Here is a 15921-nt window from a genome sequence, read left to right as displayed (position 1 = left end):
GTCTCCTGACTTTTCCATAGTCCTTGGAAGTTTCTTCCCTGTGTGACTGCCCCCCAGCCTCGAAGGCTGGCATCCGTGGTCACCAGGACCCAGTCCTGTATGCCGAATCTGCGGCCCCCTAGAAGATGAGCACTCTGCAGCCACCACAACAGCGACACCCTGGCCCTTGGAGACAGGGTTATCCGCCGATGCATCTGAAGATGCGACCTGGACCACTTGTCCAACAGATCCCACTGGAAGATCCTTGCATGGGACCTGGCGAATGGAATTTCATCGTAAGAAGCTACCATCTTTCCCAGGGCTCGCGTGCATTGATGCACCGACACCTGTATTTGTATTAGGAGGTCTCTGTCTAGAGACGACAACTCCTAGGACTTCTCCTCCGGGAGAAACCCTTTTTATCCTGTTCTGTGTCCAGAACCATACCCAGGAACAGTAGACGCGTCGTAGGAACCAGCTGCGACTTTGGAATATTCAGAATCCAGCCGTGCTGTTGTAGCACTTCCCGAGATAGTGCTACTCCGACGAACAACTGCTCCCTGGACCTCGCCTTTATAAGGAGATCGTCCAAGCATGGGATAATTATTTCGGCCATTACCTTGGTAAATACCCTCGGTGCCGGGGACAGACCAACGGCAATGTCTGGAATTGGTAATGACCATCCTGTACCACAATTTTGAGGTACTCCTGGTGAAGAGGGTGAATAGGGACATGCAGGTAAGCATCCTTGATGTCCAGTGATACCATGAAATTCTCCAGGCTTGCAATAATCGCCCTGAGCGATTCCATTTTGAACTTGAACCTTCGTATATAAGTGTTCAAGGATTTTAATTTTAGAATGGGTCTCACCGAACCGTCTGGTTTCGGTACCACAACATTTTGGAATAGTAACCCCGGCCTTGTTGAAGGAGGGGTACCTTGATTTCACCTGCTGGAAGTACAGCTTGTGAATTGCCGCCAGCACTACCTCCCTTTCTCCGAGGGCAGCAGGCAAGGCTGATGTGAGGCAACGGCGAGGGGAAGTCGCCTCGAACTCCAGCCTGTATCCCTGTGATACTACTTGCAGAACCTAGGGATCCACCTGTGGGCAAGCCCACTGGTCCCTGAAGTTCCCGAGACGCGCCCCCACCGCACCTGTCTCCACCTGTGGAGCCCCAGCGTCATGCGGTGGACTCAGAGGAAGCGGGGGAAGATTTTTGATCCTGGGAACTGGCTGTCTGGTGCAGCTTTTTCCTTCTTCCCTTGTCTCTGTGCAGAAAGGAAGCGCCTTTGACCCGCTTGCTTTTCTGAAGCCGAAAGGACTGTACCTGAAAATACGGCGCTTTCTTAGGCTGTGAGGAAACCTGAGGTAAAAATTTTTCTTCCCAGCTGTTGCTGTGGATACGAGGTCCCAGAGACCATCCCCAAACAATTCCTCACCCTTATAAGGCAGAATCTCCATGTGCCTTTTAAAGGCAGCATCACCTGTCCACTGCCGGGTCTCTAATACCCTCCTGGCAGAATGGACATTGCATTAATTCTGGATGCCAGCCGGCAAATATCCCTCTGTGCATCCTTCATATATAAGATGACGTCTTTAATATGCTCTTTGTTAGCAAAATATTATCCCTGTCTAGGGTATTAATATTATCTGACAGGGTATCAGACCACGCTGCAGCAGCACTATTTTTGCTGAGGCAAATGCAGGTCTCAGTATAGTACCTGAGTGTGTATATACAGACTTCAGGATAGTCTCCTGCTTTTTATCAGCAGGCTCCTTCAAAGTGGCCGTATCCCAAGACGGCAGTGCCACCTTTTTTGACAAACGTGTGAGCGCCTTATCCACCCTAGGGGATATCTTCCAACGTGACCTATCCTCTGGCGGGAAAGGGTACGCCAGCAGTAACTTTTTAGAAATTACCATTTTCTTATCGGGGGAACCCACGCTCTTTACACACTTCATTCACTCATCTGATGGGGGAACAAAACACTGGCTGCTTTTTCTCCCCAAACATAAAACCTCTTTTATGTGGTACTTGGGTTCATGTCAGAAATGTGTAACACATTTTTCATTGCCGAGATCATGGAACGGATGTTCCTAGTGGATTGTGTATATGTCTCAACCTCGTCGACACTGGAGTCAGACTCCGTGCCGACATCTGTGTCTGCCATCTGAGGTAACGGGCGTTTTTTGAGCCCCTGATGGTCTTTGAGACGCCTGGGCAGGCGCGGGCTGAGAAGCCGGCTGTCCCACAGCTGTTACGTCATCCAGCCTTTTATGTAAGGAGTTGACATTGTCGGTTAATACCTTCCACCTATCCATCCACTCTGGTGTCGGCCCCACAGGGGGCGACATCCCATTTATCAGCCTCTGCTCCGCCTCCACGTAACCTTCCTCATCCAACATGTCGACACAGCCGTACCGACACACCGCACACACACAGGGAATGATCTGACTGAGGACAGGACCCCACAAAGTCCTTTGGGGAGACAGAGAGAGAGTATGCCAGCACACACCAGAGCGCTATATAATGCAGGGATTAACACTATAACTGAGTGATTTTTTCCCCCAATAGCTGCTTGTATACACATATTGCGCCTAAATTTAGTGCCCCCCCCCTCTCTTTTTAACCCTTTGAGCCTGAAAACTACAGGGGAGAGCCTGGGGAGCTGTCTTCCAGCTGCACTGTGAAGAAAAAATGGCGCCAGTGTGCTGAGGGAGATAGCCCCGCCCCTTTTTCGGCTGACTTTTCTCCCGCTTTTTTCATGGATTCTGGCAGGGGTAATTTATCACATATATAGCCCTGGGACTATATATTGTGATGATTTGCCAGCCAAGGTGTATTGTATTGCCCTCAGGGCGCCCCCCCCCCCAGCGCCCTGCACCCATCAGTGACCGGAGTGTTAGGTGTGCATGAGGAGCAATGGCGCACAGCTGCAGTGCTGTGCGTTACCTTGTTGAAGACAGAAGTCTTCTGCCGCCGATTTTCCGGAACACTACTTGCTTCTGGCTCTGTAAGGGGGCCGGCGGCGCGGCTCCGGGACCGAACATCGAGGTCGGGTCCTGTGGTCGATCCCTCTGGAGCTAATGGTGTCCAGTAGCCTAAGAAGCCCAAGCTACCACCAGTTAGGTAGGTTCGCTTTTTCTCCCCTTAGTCCCTCGCTGCAGTGAGTCTGTTGCCAGCAGATCTCACTGTAAAATAAAAAACCTAAAATATACTTTCTTTCTAGGAGCTCAGGAGAGCCCCTAGTGTGCATCCAGCTCAGCCGGGCACAAGATTCTAACTTAGGTCTGGAGGAGGGTCATAGTGGGAGGAGCCAGAGCACACCAGGTAGTCCTAAAGCTTTCTTTAGTTGTGCCCAGTCTCCTGCGGAGCCGCCATTCCCCATGGTCCTTACGGAGTCCCAGCATCCACTTAGGACGTCAGAGAAATGACAGTTAGGAGCTGACTGGCTGGTCCATTATCACCTTCCACTTTATCACTTTACCAAGCTTAATAAATCTGCCCCTTAATCTCAACTGGTGGCAGGAGTATTACCATGCAATCACTTCTATTTCCCCATTGCAACCATTATTAAGAACAATCACATTTAAGGTGGTTTCCAATTATTTGTAGGCATGTGTAACTGTATGAAAGAGCCAAGAGATGGTGAAGAACATTAGCATCAGTACAGAGTTTGTTGCGAAGGTAGAGATTGTGTGTGTCATGTGTCAGCAAAAAGTTGACTAGAAATAAAGGGGGGGGGGGGGGGGGGGGCATTATTGATCTTGCCCTGGGCTACAAAACCCCTAGTTACGCCTCTGCTGAGCACACAGTGTGTACCCAGCTTTACAGTTTTATTGTATGTGACCTTTAGTTTGTGTTTTGTTTTCAGTTTGAACTCTATAGGATAGAGACTGAAAAATGACAGGCTGCATGTTGATATTGTGTTAAAATATAGCATATTTTCTATTCATCGCAGGTTTAAGATAGAACATAAAGTTGACTTAAAGCGCTCTCTACTACATCTGAATGTAACAGATGTCTTCAATCAAAACTGCAACCTTTCAGGAATAACAGGTGCTATCTGTAATTTATATTAATCAATTCAGTTAGTGTATCCTATGTCTACTACAGTACATAATCACAGCTCCGCACGATGAATCCAGCTTTGAAATGTAATTACTTTTAACATTTAGTAAAAATCTTACAAGAAAATGCTGAACATCAGCATAGACAGTTCCAGCAATGTAGACAGAATACAGCTAGTGATGGCTAAATGAGATAAAAGGTTCAGTTAGAGGTTAACCATTAGAGGTACACATTTGGGGCCATTTACCACACATAAAGGAGTCATAATGCCTATTTTTGGAGCACACCCCATTCTGCAGCAAAACAGATTGGGTGCACAAAAAAGAGCTGCTAACGTTTATGATACTTTATAGTACAGATTCAACAACCTCAATATGTATCTGGCTGCTCATAGCTGACAACTGCCCCAGTTTAGGTGGGAGAGTCTCAATATGCTGGGATGTTTATAAGCATCTTTTCCACCTGTTTAAGGGGGATGCAGTTAAAAAAATGCAGGCTGTCGGGATCCCAGCATTCAGGATACCGATGCCGGAATCCCAAAAGTTGACATTATACCGGCTGCAGAAATCCCGACACCCACCTGGAATTCCCACTTGGTTGGTGGGTCCACACCACCAACCAAGTGGGAATAGAACCTGTGACGAGGCCCAAATGGGGACTTGCTGACTCGCAGCTGGGATGCTTCTGTCCTCATTCTGACAGCCGGCATCCCGTCTGCCGGTATATCATACCAGACCCATTTAAGGCCCAGATCACTGCTCTGCTCCGCAAAGAAGTGAGTGATCTCTGAATGCATTGTGCGCATGGCATGTATTCAGTGATAGGAGGTGATCCGGGGGCTGCCCAGCTGCTCGGGGAGCGCTGGGCACGCCCCTAAAATGAAAAAATGAAAAAAAAACGAGCCAGCGCCACGAGGCCATGCACATCCAGTGGAAGCCATGCCACCACCACCCGAGGCAACCCCCCTTTGCTTCACCTAGCAAGGATTCCGATTTAAAACACTGAAAGGTTGGGAGGAGTATGAGGACATGATACATTCAGTGAGGGAAGTGGTGTAATAATGGAAATTAGAGGTGAGGGGACATGGTGTAATAATCAGTGAAGGAGGAAAGTAGTAGTTTACTGTAATAGAATAGAAGGGGAAAAACACAAATAATGTAAGGGGCAAAATCAACGTGTAGGGAGCCCCCACTACTGAAGTTGCTGCAGAAGCAACCTTCCCCCCCCCCCCCCCCCCCACACACACACACACACACACACTACAGAGTACCCGGTTGTCAGGGAACAGCGCTGGAGCAGCAGATCGCTCACAGTCTCTGTCTCACTATCCCGCGAGACTGGTACGGAGGTGCTCCTTGGTGGAAGCTGTTAATAAACAGCTGAGCCGCCGGAGGGAGTCTCCTCCGATTAAAAACACATTCTGTGGGGGCCCCTAATGTGTGGTAGCCCCGGGTTGGCCGCTCCTGTCTTAATCCTGCAGTGGGTATAAACCAGTAATGAAAATATAGTGCTTTGGATTATTTTAGGTAGGGGGGCCCTAAATGGTTGTCTTGCTTAGGGCCTAGCGAGGTCTACATCCCCCTCTGCCGTCATCCTGTTAAGGTGGAAATGACCTTACTAGCTGGGCTTGGTACCACTATTAAGTGAAAAGCATAGTGTAATGCCCTCTTATCATAGCAAAATCTAGCAAAGCTGTCCAGTTTGGAGCTGGGGACGCTATGGACTGAGGTGTGTATGTGTGTGCATGTGGTGGGGTCGACTGGGCTTTTGCCACCACACCTATAGTGTGGGTGTTGGGGTAAAGAGCAATATTAGATCCTGGAAGTGGCAATATGGCAGCACAGGGGATCTCAGTATAATGCTGAGGGGTTCAAACGACCCCACCTCCATTATACTAAAAGTAAACATAGTTGTATATGTAAAATAAGGCAAATTTTTCCATAGAAACAATAAATAACATTTTGTTTCCAATTTTTTCACACATGGAAATAGCAGACCTAGACTAGATGGCAAAGCAATGATGCTGTGAACACATCATGAGCTGAACACTCAGATCAGACAAGCGCGCCTCTCCTCTGAATGCATCCTGTATACACTTTAGCTCAGCGTGTGCTTTCTGCAAGGGGATCAGGAGGTCAGGCATCTCAATTCTTCATCAGCCCATAAGATGCAACCTCCCAATCTGACCATTGGAGGAGCATTTGAAGCTGTTTATTGACTATCGCTCCTGCACACGCACCTGTGCAATCATTGGGCCTTTCAGTCGATATCGGGTAATCGCTCCTATTATTGCACAGGTTGGTACCCAACTTTAGTCTCCCCTTACCACTGCCAGACATTAGTACCCCAACTGATTTTTATTGATAATAGATTGGTTAAACATTTTCTGTAACCGCTAGTAGTGGTTTTAGAAAATATTTGATATTAGGCCGTATCCCTAAATCGACCCTATGTTTGAAAAAGAACATATAGTATTATCGATGTGTTTCTTCATGGTGACCTACTGATCAGCATTGTTAGGTCAGCTCATGCAACAAAATAGCAGAGGCAAATGGACATTCCCATAGGATGTCACCTACACTGCCCTATAACATTATTCTCTAACCACAAGACCACTACTGACAGTGCTGGGCTGGGGTATGGAACACCCACGTAAGAAAAACAATGGTTGGGGCCCACACAGGAGCATAAAATAAGGCAAAACTGGAGGGAGTGTGACTGGCACACACATGGCAGAGGAAATTTCATTTGGATAATAAAATCTAGCAAAAATGTCTTTATATTTTGGCTCATATGTCATAATAGCCACTGACATGATTGCCGGGACATGGAGTTGTGTCGTATGGCTGAAGAATTACTGGTAGAATGTGAATGTATGTTGGATACATTCACTCCTAGATGCAGCAGCTCCATATCGATAATGTGTCTTGTACCCTACTGGCCACCCACTCTATCAGGATGCTGATAGGTTGACTGATTACAGAAGTGATGTGGAAAGCTCCTCACACCCAGCATCACAGAGTGTTTACCAGCTGAGTTATACTTTCATTAAACAACTCTGTTATTTTATAAGCAGATAGATGATAATGTTAATTATTTTGGATTATTTTTAGATACATCAAACATATACATTTCAAAGGTTGTTCAGAAAGTTTCAATTGAAGTAAATGAAGCGGGGAGTGAAGCCTCTGCCTCAACTGGTAAGGAATTTATTTTCATTTGTATTGTTATTATATAAGAAGATATTTCTGTATAGATAGACCACATCGTTTAATGGATTACTCATCAAAGGCACACCAAATTTGGAAAAAAAACACATAACTTAGTATTTTGCATAGTGCAAGCTAATTCTCTCCTGTATCAGCCTGCTCATTTGAATAAATGTGTGTTTATGTACATTATATATATATTTTCATTTGATGGTTATGGCTGCTTATCTTTTCACCCACATTTTGACTGTAGCTTTCTAGAGCAAGCTCTTACTTCAGGGCATACTGTAACGCAATTAGAGCATACTTACCAGCTTGGATACCTTGTCACCTGGAGATCCAGTGTCAGGGAGGACCTGGTGTGACAGGCAGAGGTATGTTACAATTTGCGCCAACAGGAGCCTGCCCCCTCAGTGTAATGATGCGGCAGTGACAGACGACTCTGCATAGACATAATGATAGTGTTACTGGGGGATCAGGCTGCACCCCCTGGTCCTGTTTTTGAGGCAGGCCCATGATTTACTGATCGATATGGGATTGTTACCCAATATTCCAGGAGCTGAGAGAACTCCCCAAATTCAGGAGTGGTTCAACTGTAAGGGGCTTGGACTGACGACTGGGACTGCCTGCCCTTCCCACTTGAATTAAAACATTTTTTTTATTATACTGTATACCACAGTACACACCTGTCCACCAAGCTCGGGGAGATAGGGGTCAAGGAGGCGGGGAGATGACCCCAAAACTGTCAACTAAAACACTGTTAGACTAGCAGTCTGCAACCCTGGGAGCAAAATGTGTAAGCAAAACAGTGGGTGACCGTTATATATAACAACAATGACATATATATAATGTAATAAACACCCATGGATACAAAATAAAAGCAATCAGCCCCAAGGTATCCCTGGAAACTGCTGTACCTCCCTACACTTGAATTTATGGGTGGTTTGAATGGAAGCCCCTAGATTTAATGAATCAAAAACATGAGACTTCCTTCTTTGTGGATGGACAGGAAATGTTCCTGCAATTAATGAGACTAATGGTGGGTTCACTTCACACTGGTAGATATAGCTGCAGATCTATGGATCTGCAGATATATCTATATGCGGATCGGGCAGTGTGTTGTGCATACACACTGCCCGATCCGTCATGACTGACTTCACGAACTGGGCAGGCATTTATATGTGCCCACCCAGTTAGATGTCAATCACCGGCGGCCTCTGTAGCATGGTTATGGACAGTCGGCTGACCGCCCGTACACACACAACGATGCACCAATATAACTGTAGATACATTGGTCAACGTGTGTGCAGCAGGGCTATATCTGTGAACTACAGCACTCACAGACATATCATTGGTACACACTGGCCGACGGGCCAACAATATATCGGTCATTCAATGGAACGGCTGATATATCAACCAGTGTGTACCCTGTATTACTGAAGGGGCATTCCACATCCTACAGTAGCTATTGTGGAGAGGCCCTTGACCCACAATGAGACAAGGGCCCATATGTAACAATCCAGCATTGAGAGATGACTGTAGGAGGTCAGGCCGCCGCTGGGTACAATATTATTGACAGACCCGCTCCTACTTCTCAACTGCACTAGAGCGAGTCACAGCAGTTAAGCATAGCTGCAGAGGTTCCCAGCAGCAGTGACAGATAACTCTGCATAAACATAATGAAAGTGTTACGGTCAGCTCAGGCTCCATCCCCTGGTCCTCAAGCTGTTGTCTCCTGACAGACAGCAATTAGGCAGGAAGCCTCAACCTCTACCGCAGCTCCTGCACGCAAATCTACCCCCACCCCCGCAACTCCCCCCATCCCTTGCTGGTGCTACTTATAAAAAAAATCAGTGGCACTGGTGCATGGGCCGGCGGTCATGCTAAACAGCCCTTGAAGTTGCACTATGCCCTAGCGGGACTTGGTAGCACCATGCGTCTTTATTTGCATTTCTTTCCACAAAAATATGTTTTAGATGCAAAGTAATGGTATGCTCAAGCAGCTTCTGATAATTAAAATGATATGCAGCAGGCCTATATTCTGTGTGTAATTGAGGCTATATCTGCATCCGAAATGCTACATTACATTGTTTTCCATAAAAACAATGTAGCAAAGCATTTTGCATGAAAAAACTGTCTCAGTCACACAAAGAATATAGGCACGCGGCATATCATTTTAACCACTTGCCTGGCATGGTCGCATCAGATGCGACCATGCCTGCAAGTGCTCTATCTGACCTGGTCACACAGGATGCGACCAATCAGATAAACTGTTAGCAGCGGCAGGGAAGGAAAACTTCCCTCCGCTGCTGCTGTCAGAGGGACCAGAAGGTCCCTCTGCCTCCCTGCACTCTCCCCTACTGATTGCCGTGCTGCCGATCACTGCTGATCGGTCAGCACGGCAGGATCCCCCCCTCCAGCGGCTGCAGACAATGGCAGCCGTTGGGGAGTGTAAATTAAACCCCCCAAAGCCACCCCCAGACCCCCCCTCTCCCCTGTATACCTGGAGGCTGTCCCGGCTTTCAAAATGAAAGCCACGATGGTCGCAATGTTTACGATGTTCCGATGGTCGTGATGTTTCCTATCGATGTTTCGATGTTTGAAAATTATTGAAAAAAAACTATATATATATTTTTAATTTTTTTAGCTAAAATAAATTTGGATAGGGTTGAGGGGCCAATTCAGTAAGGTTAGCAAATTCTGTTAATCAGCAGAATTTGCTAACCATTAGCACGCATGCTGGGGGCCGCCCAGCGCTGGCCAAGGCTGCCCAGTATGCTGACCGGCGCCTCCCCCCCTGCTACAAGCAGAAATTGCGAACAGCACGCAATTGCTGCTTGTTAGCAGAAATTAAGGATGACTCCTGCTGGCGCAGCTTAGCTGCAGCTGCAGGAGTCCCGGCGCCATTGTTGTTGTCGTAGCTGCTGCATGTGACGTCACGCAGCCGCTGCGGCCGCACCCTCGACACGCCCCCGTTCGCGCGTACCAACAAACCATTTGGGCTGGCACGCCCCAGCAACGCTTAATTTTCACCCAGAAAACGGAGCGTTGCCGCCCCCCTCCTGCCCCGAGACCGCGATCGTAATTTCTGTGGCCCCCCCCACAGAAATTGCAGCACATGCGCAGTAGGGCCTGCTGCGCATGTGCCCCGGCCCCTTAGCAAAAATTCCGTACGAATCGCTACTTGCAATTCATACTGAATTTGCCCCTAAATTCATGTTCTTCACCTAATTCACTTATAAAAAAAACCCGACAATTTTGGAGCGGTTTTTGGCATAATAAATTGTCAGTTAAGTAGTTAATCAGCAGAAGCCTCTTGTGCGTCCTATTACCTAATTTTCGCGGAAAAAGACTAAAAAAAATAAAACACTCAGCACTACCGAGTACCGAGTCACACATCACTCATGTATTATGTGTAACGTGACTTGTAGCGGACGGAGCAAAGATGTAAGAGGACACATCTGTAGGTTCTGATTGTACGCAATTGCGGCCTTCCTTGCATCTTTTGCTGCAGTTGTGTCTGAGACCAGGGGCAGATTGGGAACTAAAAGAGTCCCTGACATGGGCAGCCCAAGAGGTATAACATACCGTGTATGTAGCCATGGCAGCATCACTGTATGGCAGAGTTGCTGTACTGCAGAAATGGAATAATAGAATGAATGGGGACAATGCAGTGTTATGAGTGTGGTGGGCTGCATGTCATGTGGGGGTGGGCCCACCGGACAACATACAAAACAGACCCCACAGACACGTCGGCCTACCAGGAATCTTCCCGGTGAGCCCTATGGCCAATTTCTCCCCTAGTGAGAAATCCACCACTGCTGGCATTGGTGCTATTTACGTGATTTAGCTGCTAGATTAAATGAATGAATTAAAGTTTTGGCCGCTTTAAATATAGCGGCTAAATCTCTGAAATTGCACAGGTGCCTGGAACTCACAAGCTATTGCATTTTGGACAAAGGGGGTAATTCAGACCTGATCTCTGCTGTGAGTTTTCGCACAGCGGCCGATCAGATCTGAACTGCGCATGCGTATGCACCGCATTGCGCCAGCACACCGCTCAACAGCACTGGGCATCAGTGCCTAGCGATGGGGTGGTGCGAAAAAAACAATTGCACAGATGATCGCAAGGTGATTGACAGGAAGTGGCCGTCTGTGGGTGGCAACTGACCGTTTTACAGGAGTGTCCGGAAAAACGCAGGAGGAACCAGGCGTTTTCAGGGAGGGTGTCTGACGTCAGCTCCAGCCCTGATCAGCAGCAAACAATCGCAGCGTGTGAGTAAGTCCTGGGCTTTGTAGAGACTGCACAAACTGATATTTGTGCAGCTCTGCTACAAAAGCGATCGCATACCTGCACAGCACTTTGGCGGTCATTCCGAGTTGATCGTAGCTATGCAAAATTTTGCATAGCTACAATCAACTTTCCTGACATGCAGGGGGACGCCCAGCACGGGGCTAGTCCGCCCCACATGTCAGTCCAGCCCCCCTCGCAGGAGTGCAAAGGCATCGCACAGCGGCGATGCCTTTGCACTTCAGGAGTAACTCCCGGCCAGCGCAGCTTTAGGGAGCTGGCCGGGAGCTACTCCTCGCTCCCTGGCCCACAGCAGCTGCGTTGGCCGGACCGCGCCTACGAAACGGCGGCCAAACACCGCCATTTCGCGCCCTCCCGCCCTTCGATCGCCTCTGCCTGTCAATCAGGCAGAGGCAATCGCTGTCCTGCCATGGCCGTCGAGCATGCGCAGGCGCACAAAGGCGCCGGCGCATGCACAGCAGGGACCCGTTCGCTCTGCTGCGTGAAAACGCAGCAAGCGAACGGGTCAGAATGACCCCCTTTACCCCTTCTCCTGTAGGCGGCGACTATTTGATCACAGGGCTGCAAAAAATGCACCCTAGCAATCAGGTCTGAATTACCCCCAAAGAATAAACTGAAGACAGTGGAATGTGTGACAATTGATGCTATGCTATTGTTGCTATGCTGTGAAAAATTGGACAAAGAAGTATACTGGAGAAAACACCACTGGAGGAGAAAAATTATACACATTGGGGAAATTGTTTTATTGAAGCGATTTGGAGATGGGTATTTTAGGCAGATATGGATTTTATGGTTAGATTATCACCGAAAGGAAATCATTTTGTATAAATACCTTTTATGTAAAAATAGGATTTTAATTACCTACTGGTAAATCCTTTTCTCGTAGTCCGTAGAGGATGCTGGGGTCCACATTAGTACCATGGGGTATAGACGTGTCCACTAGGAGCCATTGGCACTTTAAGAGTTTGAGAGTGTGGGTTGGCTTCTCCCTCTATGCCCCTCTTACCAGACTCAGTCTAGAAACTGTGCCCGAGTAGACGGACAACTTTGAGAGAAGGATTATACACAGATAGTGGAGAGATTCACACCAGCTCACACACAAGGCAAACCAAGCTAACCAGCTTGAAACATCAGCAACGGCTGAACAAGATTACTTATCAAGTAACAAAACAGTACTTAACCAAGAACTAAGCAGTACTGAACTAAGTAACCACTGCAGGATCACGAAGCACTGGGCGGGCGCCCAGCATCCTCTACGGACTACGAGAAAAGGATTTACCGGTAGGTAATTAAAATCATATTTTCTCTTACGTCCTAAAGGATGCTGGGGTCCACATTAGTACCATGAGGATGTACCAAAGCTCCCAGAATGGGAGGGAGAGAGCGGAGGCTCCTGCAGACCTGATTGACCAAACTTCAGGTCCTCAGAGGCCAAAGTATCGAACTTGTAGAACTTTGCAAACGTGTTCGACCCAGACCAAGTAGCCGCTCGGCAAAGCTGTAAAGCTGAGACACCCTGGGCAGCCGCCCAGGAAGAACCCACCTTACGAGTTGAGTGGGCCTTAACAGACATAGGACACGGCAATCCTGCCGTAGAATATGCATGGTGGATAGTGAACCTGATCCAGCGATATATTGTTTTCTTAGAAGCAGAACACCCAAGTTTCTTGGGATCATACAGGACGAACAAAGAGTCCGATTTTCTGTGACGAGCAGTCCTCTTCACATAGATTTTTAGAGCCCTTACAACATCCAAGGAGGAGTCAGTAGCCACTGGCACCACAATATGTTGGTTGATATGAAATGCCGACACAACCTTTGGAAGGAACTGCTGACGTGTCCGGAACTCAGCTCTATCCTCATGGAAGATCAAGTAGGGGCTCTTACAAGATAAAGCCCCCAACTCCGACACACGTCTAGCAGAAGCTAAGGCCAACAAAGTGACAGCCTTCCACGTGAGAAACCTGACCTCAACCTCCGGCAGAGTTTCAAACCAATCCAATTGTAGAAACTGCAACACCACACTAAGGGGGTAATTCCAAGTTGATCGCAGCAGGATTTTTGTTAGCAATTGGGCAAAACCATGTGCACTGCAGGGGAGGCAGATATAACATGTGCAGAGAGAGTTAGATTTGGGTGGGGTGTGTTCAATCTGCAATCTAATTTGCAGTGTAAAAATAAAGCAGCCAGTATTTACCCTGCACAGAAATAAAATAACCCACCCAAATCTAACTCTTTCTGCACGTGTTATATCTGCCTCCCCTGCAGTGCACATGGTTTTGCCCAATTGCTATCAAAAATCCTGCTGCGATCAACTTGGAATTACCCCCATGGTTTTGCCCAATTGCTATCAAAAATCCTGCTGCAATCAACTTGTAATTACCCCCCAAGATCCTAGGGCACCGTAGGCGGCACAAAGGGAAGCTGGATGTGCAGAACCCCTTTCAGAAAAGTCTGAACCTCTGGAAAGGAAGCCAACTGTTTCCGGAAGAAAATGGATAGGGCCGAAATCTGGACCTTTACAGATCCCAACCTCAGGCCCATATCCACACCTGCTTGCAGGAAGAGGAGAAACAGTCCCAGTTGAAACTCCACCGTAGGAAACTTCTTGGACTCACACCAAGATACATATTTTTTCCAAATACGATGGTAATGTTTAGACATTACTCCTTTCCTAGCCTGTATCAGGGTAGGAATAACCTTGTTCGGAATGCCTTTCCGAGCTAATATCTGGCGTTCAGCCTCCATGCCGTCAAACGTAGCCACGGTAATGTCAAGCCGCGGCACTTAACACTGCGGCGGCGGGTCCTGGGGTCCATCCGAGTCCGGTCGGCTGGCTGCGGCGCTGGGCTGCGGGGAGTGCGGCGCGATCGGCTGCGGGAGTTCTTCATCCACGTCTTCAAATCATCCAGCATCCAGTTTTCACAGTTCTTCATCCACGTCTTCAAATCATCCTGCATCCAGTTTTCTCAGTTCTTCATCCACGTCTTCAAATCACCCAGCATCTGTCACGGCGCCGCGGTCTTCATACTTACCTCTCCGGGCGCGCTGGGTCTCCGTGCGGCCGTCCTCGCTGGCGGGTCCCCGGCGTCCGGCGCTCCGTCTAGCAGGCCTCCACGTCCGACGTCCTCGGGAGCTGCGGGTGACGTCATCGGCCCGTCCTCCAATCAGGCCCTGGCGGGAAGTTTAAATTCAGACGCCGGGCAGTGCTCCGGCGCCTGAGTATCATCGTTCAACTGTACCTGTGATCTCCAGTGCTCCGTGCCTCCAGCACATCCGTGCCTCCAAGCACCTCCGTGCCTCCAGCACCTCCGTGCCTCCAAGCACCTCCGTGCCTCCAGCACCTCCGTACCTCCAAGCACCTCCGTGCCTCCAAGCACCTCCGTGCCTCCAAGCACCTCCGTGCCTCCAACACATCCGTGCCTCCAAGCACCTCCGTGCCTCCAAGCACCTCCGTGCCTCCAGCACTTCCGTGCCTCCAAGCACTTCTGTGCCTCCAAACACCTCCGTGCCTCCAACACCTCCGTGCCTCCAAGCACCTCCGTGCCTCCAAGCACCTCCGTGCCTCCAGCACATCCGTGCCTCCAAGCACCTCCGTGCCTCCAAGCACCTCCGTGCCTCCAGCACATCCGTGCCTCCAAGCACCTCCGTGCCTCCAAGCACCTCCGTGCCTCCAGCACTTCCGTGCCTCCAAGCACTTCCGTGCCTCCAGCACCTCCGTGCCTCCAAGCACCTCCGTGCCTCCAAGCACCTCCGTGCCTCCAGCACCTTCGTACCTCCGTGCCTCCAAGCACCTTCGTGATTTACCAGCACCTGTCAAGTTCTCTCTTTCAGGAGACCTTCAGCGTCCGCACGTGCCTCCTGTCCGCCGATCAGATCCTGCATGAGGAAGACTTACATCCGGCCATCTCTGCTGCGGCCCAGTTGTGGTTCCACTTCCCGGTCATCAGAAGAAACCCCGAGTCCACAACCTCCTCAAACCAGGTCAGTGATAGTATACTCAGGCCCCATGGACCCGGGGAATCGGAACACGGACTCAAGTGCCATCCAGGACCTGGCTTCCCGTGTACAAAGTCAGGAAGCGGCACAAGGTCAGGTGATGCAGTACCTCCAGGAGTTGTCCGGACGTCTGGATCAGATTCAGGCGTCTCTAGCCTCAGTAATTCCGGCACCAGTTTCGGTAGCTGCACCACTTGCCACCTCCAGCAATGTCCAACCATCGGCCGGTGCCACTCCGCGCCTTCAGCTGCCTACGCCATCCCGTTACAATGGGAATCCTAAGAATTGTTGTGGTTTCTTAAACCAATGCGAGGTACATTTCGAGCTACTAGCTCACAACTTTCCTACA

General features: G+C 48.9%; 1 protein-coding gene across 1 annotated transcript in view; it reads left to right on the top strand.

Moving 5' to 3' along the window:
- The window catches only part of SERPINI2 (serpin family I member 2), an 85702-nt gene that overhangs the window by 27324 nt on the left and 42457 nt on the right, over nt 1–15921 (top strand). The window contains exons 7-8 of the mRNA XM_063919284.1: nt 3943–4040; nt 7166–7252. Coding sequence (XP_063775354.1) covers nt 3943–4040; nt 7166–7252 — 185 coding nt within the window. The remainder of the gene's footprint in view (nt 1–3942; nt 4041–7165; nt 7253–15921) is intronic.

Source organism: Pseudophryne corroboree, chromosome 4 (genome assembly GCF_028390025.1).
Source record: "Pseudophryne corroboree isolate aPseCor3 chromosome 4, aPseCor3.hap2, whole genome shotgun sequence".
Classification (NCBI taxonomy): Eukaryota; Metazoa; Chordata; class Amphibia; order Anura; family Myobatrachidae; genus Pseudophryne; species Pseudophryne corroboree.
Note: the sequence above shows the minus strand (reverse complement) of the source record. Positions and strands in the feature narration are given on the sequence as shown.